Below are 14804 nucleotides of genomic sequence, written 5' to 3'. Positions count from 1 at the left end.
GCCATTTTAGGAATGTCTATAGGCAAATAAAACCTACATTCTAAACTAGTGTCAAATAGCTTTATTAAAGCAGTTACTAAGCACCATATATAATTTAAAGCTTTGGTAAAATAACTAAACATACAAAAAAAAGTGTAAATAATAGTATAATGAGCCTCCATATACCCAGACTCAACAACTATCAATTTTTTGTCACTTTCATTTATGCCATTTGTTTTTTCTTTTTACTCTTTTACTGAAGTCATTTAAAGGTAATTCCAGCTTTCATATAACTTTCCTATGTAGTTATGTATGCATTTATAACAAATATGTATATTTTCTTACATAAACACAATTTGATTATACTTAAAAATACTACTATTAACACTTTCTCTAATCTAATACTCAAGCCTTAAATTTCCCCCGTTTTCTCAAAAAACCTTTTTTTCCCCAAGCTGGTTTGTTTGAATTAAGATTTAAACATGGGCCACTCATTGCATTTTTTTTCTTAAGAGATTTTGTTCTAGAATAATCTCCCTTGCTATTTCCTCTCATTTTCTCCTACCATTAATTTGTTGTACATTAAATTGCCCCACATTTAGTGATGCTCTAGGTAATCAAGTGACAGCTTGAACTCTCTATTGCAAATTTCCCATCAGTCTCTTTTTGTTTCATCTGTTGATGATCATTATCTATATAAATTAGGTTTTAAGGATCACAAAATGAAGATGTTCTAATTTTATTATTTGTTCTATATTTATTAAGTTCATGTTATTTCAAACAATTCTGAATTAACATTTAGTTTGGGGGTTATCATGAGCTCAAGAGTTTTTAATATATATTTGCCTTTGCATTAATCATTAGACACGCATTTGCATTTATTATTCATTAGACACTCAAATTTTTCTATCTTTGTTTAACAAGATATAAAAATCTTTACTTCGGTTATTTTAAAATAACTGATTGGTTTTTGATACCTTCTTTGTTTTCTAAAAGTTTCTATTATTTTATCCACTTGATCATATATATATTCACTCTTCACTATGAAAATGAAGATATTAGTAAGCTTACATTCTCCCTGGGGATAGTCTACTCCCCACATTGCTGTAGACTTCAATTCAACTCCCAAGAGTTGCTCTGCTTTTGTTTTATTTATATTTGGTGTTGGATGGCAGTTAGTTATAATGGGGACAGTTCTGGAAACTTTCAGGAGGCCCCAGACATTGACATTTTATTTTTAGAATATGAGATGTTTAGTGCCTGTGTTTTCATCTGTGGACCCAAGTGGTCAACTCCGACTCAATAGAAGTTCCATTTAACCTCCTGTCATAATTTTCACAAAACGTTCAGGCTTTCTGGCTGGGATTCCAGTCCCTTACCACAGATAAGGTAACACTTATAAAGGTGGATCAATTCCAACCACCTTTCCCAGACTGGCCTGAGGCCCAATTTCCTGTGAGTTCTTATGAACAATTTTATGTTCACTACAATTATCTTTCTGACTTTGAATTCCCTCTTTATTTCTGGCACCTAGGCAATTTCTCAGTTTCAAGCTTGGCATGGCATTGCATTTCATTTTTGGTGATATATTATCTGTAATCTCTGTGTGCCTTTGTATGGAGTTTTGTTCAGTCAACTTTAATGACAGAAAGTTCTGAACATCATAATAACAGATAAAAATTAAAAAATTTAAAAGCCTCTTAAATGTTTCTGGTAGAGAAGGTTAAAAAGTTGATATTAGTATTTTTTTTCTCTATGCTGAATGTTATAAAACTCATAAGCTTCATCAGGAGAAAATCAAATTTAAACTGTTTTAGTAAACATAAAGTGTAATACTTCCAGCTACAAGTGGCAATGTTAAAGTATTTCCAATGTACTCCATTTCTAACACCAATTAAAATGACACAAATAAATAAACAGAACTTCATCTTCAATGATACAAGTACATGGCTAAACCCAGTCTACTAATTGCAAACAGTAGAAGCCAAGCAGTGTGAAATTTTGGCCAAAGGAAGAAACATATTGAGGACTGTGTACATTTTAATGTATCTTGGACACTGTCCTTCAAGACGTGACGTATTTAGTCAGGAGACCCTTACTTGGAACACAAAACTCCGGGGGCATGAGTGGGCCATAGAATTGTTACATAGTAGGAAGTGCCAAATAAAGTATTCGTCCGTCTCTTCATACATACAGAGGACAGATGGATGGTCGCCAGTGGGGAGGGGGTTGGTCACTGGGTGAAAAAGGTGAAGGGATTAAGAAGTACAGATTGGATACTTACCTGGCAGGGGGGAGATACCGTGATCACGAAGGTGGCTTTTCCAGGCGAGGCTTATCCACTGCACTCCCGATGGGCTGATCCCTGCGATCTCCCCAAATGTGGGAAACTCGACTGCATGGTTTGTGGTAGTGGGGGGCTGTGTTCGTGCTCTCCCCTGGGGAGGAAAAAAAAAAAAAAGAAGTAAAGATTGGTAGTTATAAAATATTCATGGGGATGTAAACTACAGAATAGGGAATGTAGTGAATAATATTGTAATAACTATGTCTGGTGCCAGGTGGGTACTGGAAATATCGGCGGAGCACCAGCGAAGTGTATGATTGTCTGACCCCTGTGCTGTGTGCCTGAAACTAATGCAAAATAATACTGAATATAAACTGTAATTTAAAAAATAAAAGATATACTCTTGGGATAAAAAAAAAACAAACCAAATTTCCCACCGTATTTTGGGAAACACTGGCTAAAGAATTTGGCGACCTCCTGTTGCATAAAGGACCTTTTACTTCAGTGTGCGGATGACATTGACAGCAAGCTCCACTTCTAACAAATGCTGCAGAGTTCGATTAGGACTGAGTCATTTGGCTGAACGTGTCTCAGATAAGGGCCCAGATAAGTAAATTCCAAGTTACTTACCCGGTGTCTCCCTGTCCCAAGGTCAAAGAGATCTACTGCCCGACAGAATGGCCAATTGCAGACCCCATAGAGGGGATTTGGGAAAATGGCAGGATTCTGTCGAATTTGGGTTCCAAATTACAGAACTCAGAGTAAAATCCCTGAATGAGGCTTTAAAAAGACAGGATCTGGAATCTCTTACTTGGATTGAAGAATGCCAAGCAGCTTTTGACACAATTTAGGACAAGTTAATTTTAGCCCCAGCTTTAGGGTTATCAGCCTTGCTGATCAACCTGTATGACTACGAGAGACAAAGCATAAGTCTCAGCACGTTGAACCACACTTGGGCAACATTCCCCGACGGGTAGCTTACTTCTGTGGGCAACTAGACCACACAGTCAGCGGTGGCCCCCTTGCCTTCGGCCGCTGCAGCTACTTGCATAGAAATCCACCCTGGGGCAGCCTCCCGCCATGGACAGCCGTCACCATGTCCGCTCCTTATTGGGAGAGAAGGGAGACTGTTGGCATACGTCAGGAGGGATGGGAAAGCATAAAGCCATCCTTGTAGGCCATCCTAACGTGAGGCTACACTTAACATCAGCTTTACACGCAACCACTTGCTCCGGAATGAGACTCCGTAAACTCCGGAACGTGTCGTCGAGCAAGTATATTCTAGCTGGCCGGACCTGACTGACCAGTTAGCTGAACGAGAGTCAAAACTCCTCACCGATGGGTGTAGCTTCATGGACCAAGGTAAGCTCTGCAATGGGTATGCGGTGGTGACTTTACAGAGAACTTTATAGGCAAAAAACCTTACCCCCAGAGAGGTCAGCACAGAAGGCAGAAACCATTGCTCTCACAAGAGCCCTGCTTCTGGCTGAAAGAAAACAGGTATATATATGTGTATATGTGTATATGTGTGTGTGTGTGTATATATATATATATATATATGTGTGTGTGTGTATATATATATATATGTGTGTGTGTGTGTGTATATATATATGTGTGTGTGTATATATATATTCCCAGGAAGCCTTTTTAGTAGTACTTGCCCATGGAACCATTTAGAAAGAAAGAGGGCAACTCACTGCCAATAACATAGATATTAAATACACTTCTGAGATTCTGCTGTTGGATACAGGCCACAAACCCACACACATGGCCATCATGCAGTGGCCTGGCCATCAGCAGGGTGAAACCCATGAAATCAAAGGAAACCAGTTGGCCAAGCAGGCCACAGAGAAGGCAGCAAGAGAAGGCACTTCTCTAGGCGTGGTAGGACCTCCCCTCCCTCAAACTGACCTGCCTCAGCACCAGCTGGCCTACCTAAAGACAGAGAAAGAGCCACGGATGGGGCTTCACTTTGATCAAGCTGGACAGGCGAGGGCTCTTCCGAATGCCAGACACACTCCTGAGTGCTGTGCTCTGGCACAAACGTGACAGCACCCTGAGGTGATGCCGCCTCGCAATAGATCCAAAAATACATAATGGGGCCTGATTTGCAAAAGACTGTTCAACAAGCTATACAGTGTTCTGAGATCTGTGCTCAAACACTGCTGCTGAGCCTCCGCAGATGGGAATTCGACATAAAGGGGCTGTGCCCCCTGAGGACTGGCAGATAGACTTATACTGAAATGCCTCGTGCCTCTGAAAAGCTTAGGGCCTTGCTAGTGTTTGCACACTCCTTTCCAGGATGGGCAGAAGCCTCCCCTGCCTGAACCGAAGGGGCCTCTGGAGGAGTTAAAGCCCTTCTGAAGGAGGTCATCCCTCCACTGGGATCGCCCAACACCCTACAAAGTGACAAGGGGCCCCCATTCATTGCCAGTATCCCTCAGCAGGTACATGTTGCATAGCAACTGGAAATCACTTCCTTCCTGGAGACCACAGTCCACAGGGAAAAAAAAAAACAACAAAAACCCAGAGAAAATGAATCCCATTCTGGAAAGGAGATGGCCAAACTATGTCAGGAAACTCAGATGGCGTGGGGAAGGTTTGGCTGCTGCCCTGTGGCAGCGCGGGATGGCTCTGTGAGCCCCTTTGACGTTCTGTCCCGTAGGCCAGCCCAGGTCCCCGCCCCGCAGGAGAAACGGCTGTTGCTTTGTGAGATCTAGTGATCGCTGTGTGAAGACCTCAGGCGCTATTCCAACTCCTGTCCATGGGTTTGCCTCCGGCAGGTCTGCGTATCTTGTTGATGTGACCCTGCACCTCCTTCGCTGCTGGAGAGATCGAGTCCTGCTTCCGGGCCCGGAGAGAAAAGGGAGCTGAGCAGCGACGGGCTGCCGGGCTGCCGAGTGGACAGGAGCCTCAGGTTCTGCTGAACACGCCCCCCTCTGCCCCTCCGCTGGAGGGAAGCCGCAGACACATCCCCCAGGAATAAAGGGGGCCCCGCCCGAAGCCCCTCCTCCTCTAGGACTGCAGACCCCCTGGGAGGCCTAAAGTGATAAGGAGCATGAAGCTCTGGGCCGCACTGTGGGTCCTGCCCCTCTGCTGGGGCTGCACCCATGGGTGGGAGAATGACTCCTTGGTTAGAATCTCTCAGTCCATAGCCTCCTCCGCTAACTTCTCCCATTACTGGATCTGTCACGCCAAACCCTCCTCCGGGCTCGATTCTGCCGACCCTCTGGTCATGCCCGTTTTGGATTTCTCTCAGATACCGAGTTTCCAAGTCACCTACCGCACGAAATTCCCTGATGCTGTTTACCGAGTGAGGCTGGTGAATGATGCATCTCCTGTTCCCTGCTTCTTCCTCACCCCACCGCAGAGCTCCAGGGCCGTGGTTTCAGGGAAATACTGTGAAAAGCCTGACTCCTCGGGGCACGGCAATCTGACCATGCCCCACGGAAGAACGGCTGCTGCCTGTGGGCACAATAAGATGTATTTCACTGACCCGGCTTCTCTCCCTTTGATCCGACAACGATGTGCCAACCTGTCCTCTGCCTATGCTTCTACTGAGCTATGCAGGGCCTGGAGGGGTCAAAGGGCAACCTACCTGAGGGGGCCCCCCACCCCCTTACGGAGCTGCCACATGACGGCATCGGGGACCCTGCCTCGCACGGACCCCTGGTTAGAGGACATCCTGAGTCACCTTCCCCGAGGGGATCGCCTGAATTTTCAGAATATTACCGGCATCTTATGTGCCCCTGTCGGGTACGTGTTTGTATGTGGATCCCAAAACCAGGCATGGGCCTACAAATGTCTGGACAGCTGGCGTATCGGTGGGACCTGCCTATTGGGCTACCTGGTGACCCCGTTCTCTGTCCAGAATGCTTCAGAAAGGGTCCATTGGACCAGCTCCCGTACTCTCCTCGCCAGGATCGCTCGGGATCTCCCCACTGGAGATGGTTACCTCGTTGGCTACCCCTTCCTCCCGTGGGGGGACGTGGCAGCTCACCGGCACATCCCGAGGAACGTGTCAGAAGCCCTAGGTATCATTGCACGTGAAATGGCTACCGCCCTCACCGGGCTGCACACGTCCTTGGGTTCTCTGGCTCAAGTTGTACCTGACAATCGTATCGCGTCAGAGGACACGCTGCCTGAACAAGGTGGAGTCTGTCTCGTCGCTAACACTACTTGCTGTGCCTCCATCTATTCCTCTTCTGAGGTAGAGGCTCATATTGCTAAAATGGGACAACAGGCTACTCGGCTCCAGCAAACTGGTGAACATGAGAGCGGAACGAAGTTGGATGGAATACGAAACTGGTTCACCGACCTTTTCTCAAGGAAACTGAAGGGGTTACAGTCGGTCCTAGGCAGTATTCTCAAATTATGTCTCATTCTTCTCGTTGTAGTTGCGTTATTCGTAATCATTATGTACTGTGTAATTAAGAACTGTGCGAAGAAGGTTAAGACGCTTAAGACAAATGGGGAAATGCCCTTGGTAAATCTTTAAACCCTCATGTTTAAGAGGAGCCCTAAAGAACATTTCATAGATTAGGTCAAATTGCTCCATTCCACAACCTCACCTCGCCGACCCCAATCCCAGGAAGTAGCCAGATGAGAGATGACGTCCCATTATCCCCAATTCCACACGATGATGGAATGGACCAATTGACAGTGGGAAATTGTAATAGAATAAATAATCAGACGTTGTGACCCCGTCTTGCTCAAGCCTGACATGTCAGTTAGCAACTTCTGCTGAGTCCTACATGAAGATATGCTAATCATGAAAGGACTGTAACCTGTAGCCCCCAGATATTACTGAGACAATCTCCACGCCTGAGACTATGTCCCCAAAGAGGAAAGGAAGTACGTACAAAAATAATGATTGTTGTTCAAAAGGAGCCTCTAGGACTGCACCGCAGCAGCCGGAGTTTGTTAGCCAAAAGGAAGAAGTTTCACTGTCCGCCTTGGGCCCTTGCAGACCTCCAGATGTCTGTGTTCATCGATCACCTCCTGACCTCAAACTCTCCCTTTCCCCCTTCCCCCTGACATAAGAGAAGCCTAAATTCTGTACTTTCTCGTGACGATTCTTTAGGATGCTAGTCTACTATCTACTCAGCTTGCTGGGTTTCCAAATAAAGTTGCTTTTCCTGCCTCAATTTTTTTGTCACTAGACTTATTGGCTGTCATGTGGCAAGCGGAAAGAAAAGCTTTCTTTCACTCAGTTACAGGATGCGATTTGGATAAATGGAGTGAGGGCACTGTTCCTAGACAGTCAATGGGTATTCTGGAGATTGCAACTCTAACTTATGGAAGTTCAATATTATGACAATAAAAAGAGGAAAATGATTTGTTTGTAGCTTAAACTGATTAGAAAGCTCAAGAGAAATAAGCATTCCAATAAAACTGCAGAAAACGCAAAGAAAAGGAGTAATGAAATCCTGCTAGCCTTGCAAGATTTATCACATTTCATAATGTTTCACTATAGAAGACAATTTTGTTGTACTTTAGGAGAATGTCGATAGATCAATGTCTAAACGAGAAATTAAATTATAAAATAAACCAACACAGATGTGACACTCTAGTGGTATATGATGATGGTGGGGAAACCTGGGTAGTTATTTGAGAAAAAAGAAAACTGGAATTCTACCTTAGATGTTTTACTGAACACACAACAAACACATTTCCCATCTCCTGTTAGATCACAAATTTAAAAGTTAAAAAAAAAAAAGTAACAAAACCGTTCCTTCGAAATATGGGCATTTTTTCCTATAATGCTGTTGCTGCTGGTGGTGGGAAGATGCTCAAAACATAACGTTCATACATACATACATAAAGATACATCTGACCACATGAAAATGTAAATGTCCTCCATGATAAAAATATTAGTCAAAATAAAACTGCCAAACTGAGAAACATACTTACAACCCCCAATGCAAAGACTAGTTTTCCTTAAGGAGCATTTTGCTAATTACAGTTCACATCTTCCCCATATTTCAAAGTTTCTAGAATGGGGATTTGGGGGAGCTTCTTAAAACCAACATTGCATTATGGTAGGAAACATGGCCGTGAGAAGGGGCGGTGGGCTATCAGACTCGCTGGGCGGCATTCCTGCAGCTGGAGTCAAGAGCAGGCGAGCTTCTTTAATTGCAGTGTCGGCCCAAGAGCCCAGCCCCCACGTCTTTCAGTTCCTTGAGGAGCTGTTATTAAGAAACGCTTCAATGCCACTGCTCTTGGTGGCACAGAAGACACGGTTACTGGGGAAACCGTGGGCACATGAACGTGGAGGACTCAGTGTTGCAAAGTGATTCTGGGGCATCAGACACAGAATTGGAGACGTTTGCTCTAGTTCCGGTCTCTTTGTGTAACACTGAAACATCCCCTGACTGTCTGCTCACTTAAATGTGAAAGGATTATTTTAATATGTTCACATTACAAATTACAGGTGATGAGAAAGCATTCTCTGTTAATTTCACGGGCAGAGATTTTTTTCTTTTTATAATCAAGGATGTCTTTGATTTTGTTATAGGTGTGGTACTCTTTGTGTCCCCACCTGTTACTAGTTGAAGTGGAATTTTGGGGTGCTGTGGGAATAAGAATTTGTTGGTGCTCCCAGGGAGGGGGAGATGAGGTATTGTGGAAAGCTTTATTTCTGTGGAATTAAACCCTGAGTTCCCATCTCTTTCCATCCTGCCATGGAAAAAATCCCTTTTTACCTTCAGCAGGGTTGTGACCAGAGCTTCTGCTCCCTGCTTGCATAGTCCAGCCCAACCTCTGGCTAGTTAGCCCGCGCCCCCAGCTGCGTTCCACTGCATGTAGGGCCTGCACAACCGTGGCCACATGGCTTTGGAGGGAGCATGGGTGAGTGCAAGGAAGCAGGAATGAGCAGAGGAAAGAGAGAGAGAATTCCTTTGTCTGGGGGTTTTACCCTGCCGAGACTTTGCGTGCTTGCAGTGGCTCTACCCCTGAGACAGTCATCTTTGTTCCCGGTTAGACTGACAGGTGAGCACCTTCCCTACCTCAGCCTGACTTCACTGCGCCTGCGCCGTCTTCCCCTTGTCGGACTCCTTCCCTCAGGGGTTTGCAGGGAACAGGCCAGCGTTCCCCTGGGGAGTGACACTGCAGCTGCCCAGACGACCAGGCTTACAACGTCTGGCCTCCCCTCTGCTCCTTTCCTGGTATCAATATTAACTAGCTAGTTACGATGGTATTGATTTGATGAAATACAGATTATAATGGGCTGTGACAAATTAATAAAAGATAAACAATCCATATGCATATTTAAAGAAATGCAAATGGCACTTATAATATGAATAGATGTTAATGTTTATAATTTTGAAAATTAAAATTAAAAATGAAATGCCATTTTGCCTATCAGATTTACCAAAGCTCCAATACAGTGTGGATGAGAGTACGTGTATGCAGACATTCTCGCTAAGTTTCATTGGTATGTTACACTCCTTTCATGGGATTCATTGATGCCCTTACAGGACAATGTGATGAAGTCTGTCAAAATTAGGAACATAGATTTTGGTCAGCAATTTTATATTTGCAAATTTTTCCTATAGATATGTAAAGAGATAGGCATGTACAGATATAACTTTAGAAAGAGGTCCCTGGATTACTTTTAATTATAAGGAATCAAAACACTTTGTTTTTATGATTAGCTGAATAAATGGTGAGACATTCCATCTCTATATTATTATCTAGTCCCTTAAAGCGAGGCAGATGTTTACACGCGAACAAAGAAATATCTCCAGAACATATTTTTGGCCAAAAGAGACCAGGTTCAGAACAGTACCCACGTGTACATAAAGCATGCTTTCATTTGTGAAGAAAACAAACAAACCAAATATACATGTATACACACACGAACACACAACATTTTAGCATAACATCCCAGTGACGGCTAAGAATGATTTTTAATTTTAAGGTTTTTTTTTTCAATTACACTTTACATTCAAGAAACTGTCATTTTTCAATTAAAACACGAAAGAAAGACTAGGTAAGAGGTCATGTGACATTTTGCACTTTGAGGTAAGTAGCCTCAGGCAGCTGTGGGTACCTGTCCAGAGTGACTCAGACCTGCCTCCTCACTGACATCTGCTCCCGCTGAACCTGTTTAATGTCTTTTGTTTCCTCGTGTGTGCATCCGGGAGAGACAGGTCCCATCGCCATTCCTTTGTCTGTTTTAGCCTAAGGTGACTGCCATGCTCAGTGCTCTTCTAGGTGTAGAGGTATTTCAGGGATCTTTCTGTTGAAAGATGCAGTTGTGTGTGTGTGTTTTAAATTTTTTTATTTGGTTTTGTCTTGTCTGCAGGAGCTGTTCTTTCTGGCTATTCTTTGGAAACACGTCAGGGGGTCTGCCTGCTAAGATGGACATTTCTATTCTTTGTCCTGCCCGCGCTGCCAAACAGGCCTTGGGGAGGGATTACTGAGCAAGTCGCCCTGTCCCGGAGGCTGGAATGTGTCCTTTCTTTCTGGTGGCTGTTCGGACAGGCACTGTTATTTTTGCTCTTGCCTGGGTTGAGTGATTTACGAGTGAGCTATTTAATTTTTGGAACACTTGACATTTCTGACCTCTCATCCATCAACCCTTAGGAATTACTTTGTGCGGTCGGTTGAAATACTGCTTCATTCCACTGCAGATACTTTCAGCTTTCCTTGTCGTAGGAAATACTGCCCGGGGTTTACCCAGGAGAGTTATCTGGCAGGTGAGCAGATGGCTGTCAGAGGCAGGCACCACCCGCGATGCCGAGAACAGCACCCATCTACTAAATGCCTTGCTGGCATTGAATTCTTACAGAGTGAAATTTCTTTTTCTTGTACGTTTCACTTTTGTCATGATAAAACTAACCAAAAAACATCTTAGAAATATCTTTCTTAGAAAGAAGTAAAGTTGTGTTTAAAAAAAACACACGCCCAAATAAATAAATTTTGCTACTGTCATAACGCTGTCCTTAATATAGGTGGCTTTGTGGGACAGTAGTTGTCCTGCTTTCATTTCATTTATTTGGCATTTCAAATTCTTCCATTTACAATGGAATATAAACATTTTGCTCTCACACTCTAGAACAGATTACTCTTTCCTTCACTGCACTGATGGTGAGTGCAAGATAACTGAAGGCTAGCAACTTTGGGAACATTCTAACAGTGAAATTGGTAAATGAATTAGGTATTATCAGTATTTAAGGATAGTATGAATTATCCAGTATGCCGCTTAGCGAGACAAGGACTTTTGTGTCTACATTTATTCTCTTTAAGTATAAACTGTCGGTTATTTGACACCTGGGCACATGTTTATTGCTTTTTTTAAAATCTCATAACACTGTCAGAATTATGTCTCTGGCCTTGGGGCTTAGCATGAAAGAGGATATGACATACTGCAAAGTTCACTGTGAGCAGATGCTGGGATGGAGACAGGTTCTCTCTTTACCCTGAGCTGGAGATCTGCCTGACTTTCCTCTTGGGCATGTTCTGAGATGTGGGCCTCTCTGACCAGAAATAGGGGCTGAATTAATCATCTTGTCCCAAGCAGGTCTCTTGGGAAACATTCAAAGAACAGACGTCAGAGTTTATTATGGCCAAGAGTTTTCTAAAGCAAGAAGTGGAACTGATACCCAGCCATCAAGAAAAGGTGACTCTTTTCTTTCTGGCATATAATCTATAATTGTCCCTCATGCAAGGTATCAACATTGTGTTCTCTTCTTCTTTTGTCCTTCTTCATGTCAGAAAACCTTTTCTATGTTCGGACACTTAAGACAAATCATATCTCTAAAGATTGACCTAGTAGAACCCTAGAAGTTATTCCTTCCTCCAATCCTACTTTTCAGAATCTTAAGAGCATACATTTATTTATTCAGCATATGGCTGTTGTATCCCTACTATGTGCCAGGTACTCTTCTATGCATTGAGAATACACCAACAAATGAGACAAAGACTCTGCCTTGAGGAAGGTTATATTCTAGAATAAGTCTTCCATAGCCTCAGGAACTGACACCATTTTCCTAATGGAGGTTTCTTAGCTTATTTTAGCTTATCTTAGCTTTATTATTTGAAAATAACTTCTGCCGAAGCCAGTTTGGCTCAGTGGTAGAGCGTCGGTCTGCGGACTGAAAGGTCCCAGGTTTGATTCCGGTCGGGGGCATGTACATTGGTTGCGGGCACATCCCCGGTGGGGGGTGTGCAGGAGGCAGCTGTTCGATGTTTCTCTCTCATCGACGTTTCTAGCTCTCTATCTCTCTCCCTTCCTCTCTAAAAAATCAATAAAATATATTTTTTTAAAAAAGAAAATAACTTCTGAAAAAAGCATCCTTACCCATTTCCTTCCATGTCTTATTCCACGATCTCCTAACATTTACTTTTAAAAGGAGAATCTAAATAAACAATTTTTATTCTCTTATTAAGAACTGAAGAATTGTTGGTTCATGATCTCTATAAAAATGATTCTTGATTTGAAGATCTTATTAAGATATAGATTGTAATTCAGTGCATCTGGGGAGGGGCCCACTATTATTCTGTATTTCTTACAGGCCTCCAAGTAATGATGACAGTACTGGTGCACGGACCACGCTGAGTAGCAGGGCTCTACAACAGTAGGACTAACTGTACTTCAGTTCGCCCTGTGACTCAATGATACAATCATTTAAATGTTATTGTTAACTTCATTCTCTCCAAGGCAAAAAGTAGTTATTTATAATGTGCCCACCAACATGGTAGAGTCTATACAAACATTTATGGTAAAGATTATTATATCTAATGTAGCATTCAACACTTTTATGATGCAGCATCTAGGAGATTGTATAACACTAGAGGCCCGATGCACAAAATTTGTGCAAGAGGCTTGGCCCTTGCAGCCCTGGCTTTGTCTGGAAGGTTGTCCTGATAGTTGTTCTGCTGTTCGGTCTAATTAGCATGTTAGCTTTTTATTATATGGGATAGAGGTTAAGAGTTTGGGATTTAGGATCAGAAAATTCCTATTAACCATGCAACATTGAGCAAGTTACTTAATCTTTGTTTTTTGTTTTTTTTAATATATTTTATTGATTTTTTACAGAGAGGAGGAGAGAGGGATAGAGAGCTAGAAACGTCGATGAGAGATAAACATTGACCAGCTGCCTCTTGCACACCCCCTACCAGGGATGTGCCCGCAACTAATGTACATGCCCTTGACCGAAATCGAACCTGGGACCTTTCAGTCCGCAGACCGACGCTCTACCACTGAGCCAAACCGGTTTCGGCAAGTTACTTAATCTTGCTAAACCTGTTTCTCTTTAAAAAAATTTTTTTAATATATACTTTTATTGATTTCAAAGACAGAGGAAGGGAGAGAGAGAGAATGAAACATTAATGATGAGAGAGATTCATTGATCAGCTGCCTCCTGCCCACATCTTACTGGGGATCGAGCACACAACCCAGGCATGTGCCCTGACCAGGAATCAAACTGAGACCTCCAGGTTCATAGGTCAGTGCTAACCACTTAGCAACGCTGGCCTGTTTATTCATTTGTAAAGGGGGCGGGTGACTAATATTTCTTGCTATATAGGGTTATTATGAAGGTAAGTGAGATAATGCACATAAAACACTCACATAATTTATGACACATATTGCATGTTCAATAAAGCCTAGCTTTCCCAACATTAGAGATGGAAAGGGTATAGAGGATAATAAAAATAAGTAAGGCCTTTTTCAGTCCTTAAAGAAGACACAATTGGATGTGTATATTAACTAATCCACTGTAGAAAGATTGGTGAAGGAGAACAAAAGTGCAGTTGGAGCCAGAAGAGGAAGTGATTAGTTTCCCTTTGGCATATGACAGCTGACTCTTACTGAAAGCTCAGTATGCATCCATCAGTCAGCACCTAGTGTTTTACATATATTAATTTATTTAATCCTCACAATGGCTCTGTGGTAGGCTAAACCTTTAATCTCCACTTAACAGAGGAGGAAACTGCAGTATTTGATTTGCTCCTAAGTAGGAAGCCGTTGATACAGGTGTCAAGTTCGGTCTGACTCCTGCATTCGCCTATTAACCACTGTGCTATTCTGATCTGAAAAGACATAAAGCCCAAGGTGATCTCTCAGCAGGGTCTTAGCAAGCAGGCAATCCCCACATTAGGGTGAGAAAAGGAGAAGATTGAGAAACGGATTCCATAGGTATTGTGAATGGGCTGGGAGCACGTAGGCGGAAGTGAGCGTGTTTGGATTCATTGGGACACACGTTAATAGAGAATGGAATGAATGGGCCAGATAACTTGTGCTCTCTGAGATTTTAGTAATCTGCCATTAAGCTCCAGGAAGTAGAGACTGTCTGAGGACCTCTTGGGTTCCCACTGGTGGTGGTGGTAGCATGTGGAGTTCTCCGTGTCCCCACCTGCTGCAGGTAGAAGAGGGCTTCTTGAAACGTCACAAGAAAAGGAATTTTCTGAGACTCGCATGGAAGAATGAATGATTTTTATTTGTGTGCAATTAAACACCTGAGTTTCCCTCCATCCCACCAAGGCAAACATCCCATTTTCCTTTCAGCGGAGCTAGGATTAAAGCCAGTGTTTA

The 14804-nt window shown here is 43.0% G+C and overlaps 1 protein-coding gene across 1 annotated transcript; it reads left to right on the top strand.

Moving 5' to 3' along the window:
* Positions 1–5321: 5321 nt before the first annotated feature.
* On the top strand, positions 5322–6761 carry LOC311622665 (endogenous retrovirus group V member 2 Env polyprotein-like; the record flags this gene model as incomplete). The annotated part of the gene is made up of 1 exon (XM_084883904.1): positions 5322–6761. The coding sequence occupies one exon, from the start codon at positions 5322–5324 to the stop codon at positions 6759–6761; it is 1440 nt and encodes a 479-aa protein (XP_084740030.1).
* Between the last annotated feature and the right edge of the window lie 8043 nt (positions 6762–14804).

Source organism: Pipistrellus hanaki, assembly GCF_964339955.1.
Source record: "Pipistrellus hanaki genome assembly, chromosome: 5".
In the NCBI taxonomy this organism is placed as follows: Eukaryota; Metazoa; Chordata; class Mammalia; order Chiroptera; family Vespertilionidae; genus Pipistrellus; species Pipistrellus hanaki.
The sequence above is the reverse complement of the archived record's forward strand: the minus strand, read 5'-3'. Positions and strand labels throughout refer to the sequence as shown.